Raw genomic sequence first — 10,656 nt, forward strand, 5'->3', positions numbered from 1 at the left:
ACGTTTTATATATCATATACAGAGGCATGTCTTGTTTAATTGTGCATCGCTGTATTCATAAATCCAAAATGGCCCCGATATATTAAGATTTACACATAGGTTTTGCCATATTTTTCAACTTATAAAGCTGTTGTGGCGCTAATAGAGTTTGAAATGTGATCTCCTGTACATTTTTTATCACCTAAAATACCCATATACTACATGTACATCACACACCCAAAACAAACCCCTCCGCACACGTGTTATGTATGTTCTATTAATCATCTTTGCAGATGACGATGTTATTTCATTATGCATGCACTAGACAAATATATTTTAATACGCAACACAAATATCATGTCATTTTATATTAAAAAAAAAGCACAAAAAAAATATTCTTCAGAAAACTAGCCCTTATGAGTATCCGTACAACAGAAGAGCTGTTGGAAGGGCTATGTATAGGGGTACAGGCTGTACCTAGCATTATCCTCATGGTCGTTGGATTGGTTAGAAGTTGTTTTCAGTGCAACAATTTACTTTAGAGAGGTGAGAAACTTTCTTGATAGCCGACCTACGCAAGGCAAGCATACACACGAGCCTACATCAATAGGACGGGGGCTGTAGTTGTAGATGTGATACTGGTTGTATTGTAGTTGTAGTAGGGATTGACATGGACATAAACCAGTTCGAAGGAAAACATCATGAATCTGATAAAAGGTAAATTAAGCTATTTGATTAATTTTAGGCTGGCTACATGTATAGCAGTAGACGATGTAAGGACTAAGGGTAGCTCCAATGCTTCATGGACCTTAGCCGCGGCATTGGATAGCCCGGTTGGGCTCTTCGAAGGCGTTTGACAGAAAAGTATGAAAAACCTACGGTTGATGTTAGGTCTTGACTAGGCTGCAGATAAAACTGTAAATGTAGACCAATCCAAAGACGTCGGTAACAAGATACCGAACTCCGTGGCTGGAAAGAAAGTGGATGAACATTCATTCAAAAGAAGTGACCAAGCAGTGACATTAGGTGCAAGGACTGGTGTAAAGATCGGCGATGAATCTGTTCATGTGGACCCACAGCTCCTTTACCAGAGACTAGTCATTGTCAGTAGAGAACGTGAAGATACTTTAGCATCAGTTTTCAGCTACGAGTTATGCAGTCACCCCCTGCCCTGTTTGAATCCTGATGTCTCTCCTTAGAGGCCGACAAACCAGACCTAGCAGATGCACTTTAGAAGGTGTTTGAGCATGAGCTGACACGAGAGCAGACACTACCCAGTGGTAATGTTCATTATGTTTTGGATGGCGGTGCTCTACTTCACCGTTTTCCTTGGCGACATGGGAGCACTTTCAACAACATATGCCAGCTATATGTCAATTATGTCAGCAGCAAATGTGGAAGGCGTAGTTGTTTTTGATGGCTATCAAGGCGGTCCCTCAATCAAGGACGCAACACATTTTAGACGATCAGGAGATTGTCAAGGCCTGACTGTCAACTTTGCAGAGGACATGGTAATCAAATCCAAGAAAGACGAATTTCTTGCAAATGAAGTTAACAAGCAACGCTTCATAAACCTACTCAGTTCCAAGCTCGAAACGCATGGTTGCACTGTATCTCATGCAAGAGGAGATGCAGATCTTTTAATTGTACCTACAGCAGTAGAAGCAGCTAAGTTTAAAGACATAGTTCTTGTCGGGGATGACACAGACCTTCTCATCTTGCTGATCTTCTACGCTGATCTGAATGCAAAGGACGTCTTTTTTGCACCTGAGCCCAAGGCAAACTCCAAGAAGAATCGAACATGGAATATCAAACAGCTGAAGGAAACTCTTTGTCCATGCGCTTCTGGGCTGCGACACAACGTCTCGCATATTTGGACTAGGGAAAGGCGTAGCACTGAAGAAAATCATGAAGATTGACGACTTCTGTAAGCTTGCCAAGGTGTTTAGTCAGCCAGCATCAGACCTGAAGGAGACCATTATTACAGCTGGAGAGAAGGCACTTGTATGCCTGTATGGTTTTGAGGTACAGAAGATATTGCGTAAATGTATCATCAATCTCGTCTGCCTTAGAAGCAAAGACTTTGCCACCAACTTCAGCAGCAGCAAAGTTCCACAGTCTGCGTGTGTACTATCTATCAGATATTAGAATGGAAAGGAATGGCAGACGACCTGACACCGAGAGACTGGGGTTGGCAGGTCACGGATGGGAAGTATCTTCCAATACAAACTGATAAACCACCAGCACCAGCATCACTCCTTAAATTCATCAGATGTGGATGCAAGAAAGACTGTGCAACCAAGAAAAGCACGTGCCGGAAGTATGGCCTCAAATATTCAACAGCCTGCACTGATTGTCGTGGCACTAGTTGCACCAACTCACCACCACCAGACCTAGAACTAGATGCTACTACTGACCACCGTGCCACATAAATGTATGTTTGTTAAAGACTACCAACTGCAATAACAACTGAACTGAGATATTAAACCAATATAGACATATATTATAGTTGCTCAGTAATGCATTGTGGATATGTATGTGTTTATGCCAACTAAAGAACCTAATCATGATATATTTGAAAATTTAAAAATATTTTACAACATGAATAAGTGTTGTCGCAATTATTCTGATATTACATAGGACAAGAATTATGATTATAATCAATTCTCTACACAACCAAATTCCTTAATTGGCAGCCATTTTTAATTTATGCAAATTAAGACACTCAATTAGGCATATGAAACCTTGTGCAAACAAAAGCATTCTTGAAAATAACATTTTAGACATTCAAAGTACACTAAAAGTATTCTAAAAGGTATGTAAGGTGAACATTTTGACTAAATCTAGGATAAAACATTAGAATTGGCGGCCATTTTGGATTTATGTAAATAAGACACACTTCCACTACACAGATTTTTTCGGACTTTTAATATGTCATTTTGGGGACGTTACTAAAATGCATTGCAGTGAACTATTTTTTATTGCAATTTGTTTGACCTCAAAACACAATATTCCTAGCCTATAGTGGCATTCTGGACCAAGGGCTATCCTTTTTGTTCAAATGAATGACCTTGAACAACTTACCAGATTCCTAGTAACATTAGCTCACCATGTCTGAAGGATCTATGGATCTCATGTTGTAGCTTGGCGTCCATCGTCCATCCAAATCAGGTTACTGTGACTTACTTCTCAATGTTTGACCCACACTTATAAAAAATATTATGGGGTTCATATTTCTGTTTTACCTGATTAGGTCACTATGACCTAATTAGATAAAATTGGTCTGTATCATCAGAAATTGTCATTGGGTTCAGAAATGAACTACAGATGTAAAAACTGTTGTTTCACCTTATTAGGTCACCGAGACCTAGTTTTGTCAAACAACTGTTAAATGTTTATATCTGAACCAAATGGCAATTTTTTAATGTAGGTCATATTTATGAAAATTAGGTCAGTGACCTTATTTCGTCTAACAACTTTTAAATGTTAATTTCTTACCCATATGACCATTTTTGATGATGTAGGTCAAATCTTGAAAACTAGGTCACAGGTACCCAATTTGGTCTAACAGTTTGATGTTAATTTCTGAACCTGATGGAAAATTAATAAGATATAGGTCAAATTGACCTAATTTTTTCTGCCAACTGTTAATTGTCAATTTCTGACTCCCATGACCATCTTTGATAATGTAGGTAAAATCTGGAAAACTAGGTCACAGTGATCAAATTTTGTCAAACAAAAGTTTGATGTTAATTTCTGGTCCTGATGACAAATCTTTACACTGTAAGTCAAATTTCCAAAATTAGGTCACAGTGACCTTAATAGGTCAAACATCCATACTAAGGCAATTTCTGAACTGAATGAAATTTTTTAAGTGAAGGTCAAATTTTTAGAAGTACAAATGTAGGTCACCTGACCTCATTAAGTAAAATCTAAGTGGATATTTAAAATCAATATCAATGGTTTGTATGGTTCATTTTCAAAGGCTATGTAGAAATATATTTGAATTAGGTCCCCTTTCCCATGCCTTCCAGGTTCCATTTGGCACAGGGTCCAATGTTACACCAGCATTCATATGGAACGTTTGAGAAGTGTTAAGGTAAGATTTAAATGTTTCTGAATACAAGAATATCTGAAAACACTTCACATGTATCCATTTGGATTTTAGTTGATTGGTCAAAGTAGATCATTGATCAACAGAAAGAGAAAGGACACAACCAGATGGTAATTTTCTTTTTAAATTTTGGTTGCCAGCTCATGCAAAGAGGATGTGCTCCGACTCCTAGCCATGTATATCTTAGACTGTATTGCTAAGTGTCACAAATGTAGTAAAACACCCTCAAGTTATGTGCCTGCAATTAATATTTTAACTTTGATTTATTTCCCCCCACAAAAGTCGGCCAACACAATATTGTCTGCAAAACTTCTACAATTTTCAGCTGAATTTCATAAGATTTCACTGAAATAGTCAACACATTCTGAAGTTGGGCCCGTGCAATCAAAGAACTGCTCGCAGTACTGCACCAATTTGAATGAAGCTTGGTACATATGTGGCAGGATTTAATTGTACATAGGGTTAAGGTCGCCTTCTAGTTTGGAGCTAGAGGGAATTTCCCTTTAGCTCAGTGGTATAGCCTCCGACTAGGAACCTGGATTTTGAGGGTTGGATCCCCAGTAGAAGCACCCTATTCTCTTTCCTGTTACATACATGTAGATTGAGGGTTGGATCCCCAGTGGAAGCACCCTGTTCTCTTTCCTGTTACATACATGGAGATTAAGGGTTGGATCCCCAGTAGAAGCACCCTATCCTCTTTCCTGTTACACACATGGAGATTAAGGGTTGGATCCCCAGTGGAAGCTCCCTATTCTCTTTCCTGTTACATAGTTGGAGATTGAGGGTTGGATCCCCAGTGGAAGGACCCTATTCTCGTGCCTGTTACATAATTGGAGATTGAGGGTTGGATCCCCCGTGGAAGCACCCTATTCTCTTTCGTGTTACATAATTGGAGATTGAGGGGTGGATCCCCAGTGGAAGCACCCTATTCTCCTTCCTGTTACATAATTGGAGATTGGGGGTTGGATCCCCAGTGGAAGCATCCTATTCTCTTTCCTGTTACATACGTGGAGATTTAGGGTTGGATCCCCATTGGAAGCACCCTATTCTCTTTCCTGTTAGATAATTGGAGATTGAGGGTTGGATCCCCAGTGGATGCACCCTATTCTCTTTCCTGTTACAAACATGGAGATTTAGGGTTGGATCCCAAGTAGAAGCACCCTATTCTCTTTCCTGTCACATAATTGGAGATTGAGGGTTGGATCCCCCGTGGAAGCACCCTATTCTCTTTCGTGTTACATAATTGGAGATTGAGGGTGGGATCCCCAGTGAAAGCACCCTATTCTCTTTCCTGTTCCATTCATGTAGATTGAGGGTTGGATCCCCAGTGGAAGAACCCTGTTCTCTTTCCTGTTACATACATGGAGATTAAGGGTTGGATCCCCAGTAGAAGCACCCTATTCTCTTTACTGTTACATACATGTAGATTGAGGGTTGGATCCCCAGTGGAAGGACCCTATTCTCGTGCCTGTTACATAATTGGAGATTGAGGGTTGGATCCTCAGTGGAAGCACCCTATTCTCTTTCGTGTTACATAATTGGAGATTGAGGGTTGGATCCTCAGTGGAAGCACCCTATTCTCTTTCGTGTTACATAATTGGAGATTGAGGGTTGGATCCCCCGTGGAAGCACCCTATTCTCTTTCGTGTTACATAATTGGAGATTGAGGGGTGGATCCCCAGTGGAAGCACCCTATTCTCTTTCCTGTTACATACATGGAGATTTAGGGTTGGATCCCCAGTGGAAGCACGCTATTCTCTTTCCTGTTACATATATGGAGATTTAGGGTTGGATTCCCAGTGGAAGCACCCTATTCTCTTTCCTGTTACATACATGGAGATTGAGGGTTGGATCCCCAGTGGAAGCACCCTATTCTCTTTCCTGTTACATAATTGGAGATTGGGGGTTGGATCCCCAGTGGAAGCACACTATTCTCTTTCCTGTTACATACATGGAGATTTAGTGTTGGATCCCCAGTGGAAGCACACTATTCTCTTTCCTGTTACATACATGGAGATTTAGGGTTGGATCCCCAGTGGAAGCACCCTATTCTCTTTCCTGTTACATACATAACACTTTAACTGAGTGTACCTGGTATGTGAATTAATACATTGCAGTTAACTCCTCTTTCTGCGGAGCACGCGCGTTATTCAATTTGTCTGCAATCCTACATGTGAGAATTATAGGACAATAACTTTTCAAAGGCAGTTTATATGCTTAAATTTATTAATGTTAAATTACCCAATTTATATCAACTTTACATGCATTTGATGAATTTAACATTTTCATATAAATTTTGTGGAATATGTAGAGCATGTTTAAAGTCATTAATTGTGTTATGTAAACTTTACTGATTTTTCTGTGTATTCCCTCCTGAATTGCCAGAAAATTGTGGCCCTGTCTAGATCTGCCCCCATCAGCACCTTGGTGAAGACAAGAATATCTTCCCTCATCAGCATGAACATAATGTCATCTTCCAAGGAATAGTTTTGTATAATTCTTGCTCACTTTAGTTGGGCATATATGTCCCATATTATAAACATTGATTTAAACATATTTTATTTGCAAAAATACAAAAGGGATTAGACACAAGTTTTAAAACTTAAAGTTCGCCTCCTCCCTTAAAACAATAATGATGAAATATACATATGGCTGCAAAATAGAAATACTGATGACCGTATTTAGATGATTCAAAAGGAAACATGAATAAGAGAAAATGTACAATATGAAAAATCTTATAGATTATTGAATGTACCGTTACATATGTCTCAGTAACCTGTATATAATCAGAGACGTATAATACAACAATCTCTGTCATATACGTCTCTGATATACATACATTGTAACATTACTATAAATAATCTATAGTTTATATTTTAATATTGAAACTTCTGTCAATGATGCATATCATATAGTCACTAAAACAATATAAAATTTAATAATTTAAAATTAGCTTTGAAATCAACCTGCATGTGTCAACACCGTAGCAGCTTGATGACGCAGCAGACCGTATCACACAACGGTTACATCCTTGAAGCTTTCTTTAAAACGCACGGCACCATAATATCCGCTTTCAACATGTATAAATATCACACATCCTTGGCTTCCTTAAGAGATCCAAGCTTGCTAGGCTCCCTGCTATCCCGGATGCGATCCACTGCGTCATCAAAGTACCACAATGCTAACCACGTACAGGTGATATATAAATATATTTACTTTTGTTTTAACTTATTTTTAACTATAATCCGTTTTGAATTTTTAATGTACTCTTGAACTGATATGAATAGAAAACAATTTTCATTAGCAGTAAACATGTCTGAACCATACAAAAGTAAATCAGCAGTTAAGAACTCTAAATTCAAATTCCCTATTTTTTTTCTCTTGAGGGTATTTCTGGTTTCTACATACCATGGGCATTCTAAAAAATAGTGCTCAACATTTTCTATAGGATAAGAACATATGCATTCAGGCGACTGAATTACATTTATACGTTTGAGGTCAGAGCTCAAGGAACTGTAGTTATACCCGAGTCTTGTTTGCAAAACATTACATTTTCGTTCAGCAGTGGAATAAAAATCAGGAGCACGTTCTCCTTTAAAAGATATTTAATTGTTGAATGTAGAAAGCGTATTACATGTTCTGATTTGAATATCAAGATTATTCCAAAGTCTTAATGTGCTAGGAATGAACGATTTCTCAAATAAGGTTAATCAACACCTTGGAATCACATGATTATTTAGAATTTGTAAATTGTAATTGCTAACATTAAGCACTCTGTTTGGCATTATATCCTGTAAGTAAGAAGGGGTTAGATTATTTTGCGTTTTATATAATAATGCTAACTTACGAGTTTTCCGACGATTGTTTAATGTTTCCCATCCAGTTTCAAAATACAAGCTTTACCTACTTGCCAATACAGGAAGACAAGTCACAGTTCTAGCCGCTTCTAATTACAATTTTTCTAGTTTTTCGGAATCTATACCATTACATTTATCCCATAGCTTGCAAGCGTATTTCAAAAGAGGTCTTATAAAAACTGTATACAATTTTGACAATGTTTTCTTATTTAAAATATATTTTAACTTACGTAATACAATATATGTTTTGATGCTGATTTAACAATATTGTCAACATGTACAGACGATTTACAGTTTTCATTTAATGTTACATCTAGATGTCTGTGATTAGTGGAAGTTTGTCATGGTGTATTATTAAACATTAAATGTACATCAATTATAAACATAAACGTTATAGACATAAATAAAGTAAAAATAATACACACATAAAAGAACATAGGTCAATTTCATGTTAAAATTATGTAAGCAATGTTGATCATAAAACCCCCCAAAACAAGACAATTGTGCGAATTATAGTTCCCCACCGAATGTGAAATGCTCAGATGATAAATTTGTGCAGGAACTAATTCTATATATGAATGTTTGACAGACCCACCATATTCAATAAGGAATAGTGTCAGTGCTACTACTGCAAATAAATCTGGTGGATGTTTACTGGTTAGTGGTACCGTTTTACTGTTAAATCTGGTGGATGTTTACTGGTTAGTGGTACCGTTTTACTGTTAATCTGGTGGATGTTTACTGGCTAGTGGTACCGTTTTACTGTTAAATTGCATCTGGTGACACTATGTATGGTTCTTCTTCAATGCAAGTGAACCCATGCCCCAAGCAAGAAGGTCCAATAACTAGTAGTATAGGAGATAGAGCATGGACAAACTTTTTCTTTGATGCAGGTCAAAGGTCAAAAACAGAGTGACCTACTTTGATATACGATGCTGCCTCACTAAGATGAACCCATACTCCAAGTATGAAGTTCCAGTGACTAGTAGTGTAGGAGATAGAGCCCGGACAAACGTTTTCTTTGATTTAGGTCAAAGGTCAAAATGTAGGTCAGAGTGACCTACTTTTGATACACAACACACTGCCTCACCAAGGTGAATCCATACCCCAAGTATGAAGCTCTGGTTCCCGGTGGGGGACTAATAAATATTTTATCAATCTAAATTCATTTCGTACAGTAGCAATTTGTTTTCATGTGAAGTCAGTAATTGTAACATAATAAAAAATGTTTGCATGAAATTCTTACTTTTGATTTTCTTTGTTGCCAAAAAAAGTGGGTATACTTCTTAAACACAATTTAGAACTTTAAAACGACAAATTGGGTAAAAATCAGCTCACGCAAATTGGGTCACAATTCCTCAGTAGTGACCTTGAAAGAAAAAGCTGATGACAGATACTGCCCCATGGGCCAGTTAAGGTATTAAAGAAAATACATGGCGGCTTGTTCCCACAATCTCTTTAATTTCATTCACTGTGTCACACTCCATAAATAATATGACTCAAAATTAAAAAAAAATGTATATTAATAAAGTATCATCAAAATCCTGGATCCCAATCTAGTTTTGCACTTTGTGTTTGTGACTGATAACACACAATGGAATCTCCGGGTTGAAACACCAATTCATCATCAGTAACTCTTAATCCACACTCCATGTCCTTCTTTATTTCATTTACTTCCTTTTTGAAATGTTTCAGTGATACTGCACTTCCTGAAATACACCAAATTTTCCTTTGTTATATATTCTATGTATGGAACCTATTAGCATGTTATACTAGATCCTACAGATATAAACATGTGTTTACGATAACCTTTCTGTTGTCTAGATTTCCCCTGAGAATCTTACAACATCTAACAAAGGCTTTTACAGACCCAATAAGTATTGTTTATATGTTCCCAGTATCTTGAAAGTAATTTAATCCACTTAACCCTTTCACCACTGTGGACCACAATGGACTCATCCAGATAAATGTATGGTAGAGTCTACTAAAGTTGCCTAGGGGTGAAAGGCTTGATTGATTTAATCCTAGTGAATGTGTTAAATTGGGTCAAGGTCATTCAACTGAACACCTTAAAATTGTGTCATTTAATTAAATATACATGTTAATCTTCAATCGCAGCAAGCTAAAAATCGAACATCCTGATTCTATCATTCTGCCATACCTTTTTGAAGATTTTAACAAATTTGACCTCTATGACCCCAGTGACAAATATTATTTATATGATGATTCTATGTCTCATGGTTCTGTAGAAGATGCATGGATTTCTTAAATAGTTGATCTCTTTTAACCTTGATAACAGGTTTCAGGTCGTTTATTTGAACAAACCTGAAAACAGTTTATCTTTGAAAATTACCGACTTTATTCTCTTGGATCTACACAGTGGTATAGTAGTCTAGTCCCAACACTAGTTCTGATAACTCTGTAGAAGTTAAACAAAACATTGATGGACAATGGACATGGCACCATTACATATATCTCTGCCAGGTCAATGAAACAAGAGGCCCATGGGCCTTAACGGTCACCTGATATATTTATACAGAGAGTTGATTTTGTTTTTAACATGAACAGAAATATTATTCAAAGTGACAAAAAACAATAAAACCACCTTACTCAATATCTAGCATACAGATTTCAGACTAAAAAGGATTTGAAACTAGCACCTCTGATTCTTAACAAGGAAAATGAAGAAATTTTAGCACACTGACT

General features: G+C 37.3%; 1 protein-coding gene across 1 annotated transcript in view; it reads right to left on the reverse strand.

The window, feature by feature from the left end:
* Positions 1-6,301: 6,301 nt before the first annotated feature.
* Positions 6,302-10,656, reverse strand: part of LOC110456271 (translation initiation factor IF-2, mitochondrial-like) — a 45,695-nt gene continuing 41,340 nt past the window's right edge. The window contains exon 17 of the mRNA XM_021506890.1: positions 6,302-9,659. Within this exon, the coding sequence (XP_021362565.1) occupies positions 9,487-9,659 (173 nt within the window). The 3' untranslated portion in view covers positions 6,302-9,486. The remainder of the gene's footprint in view (positions 9,660-10,656) is intronic.

Source organism: Mizuhopecten yessoensis, unplaced genomic scaffold, assembly GCF_002113885.1.
Source record: "Mizuhopecten yessoensis strain PY_sf001 unplaced genomic scaffold, ASM211388v2 scaffold8605, whole genome shotgun sequence".
Lineage (NCBI taxonomy): Eukaryota > Metazoa > Mollusca > Bivalvia > Pectinida > Pectinidae > Mizuhopecten > Mizuhopecten yessoensis.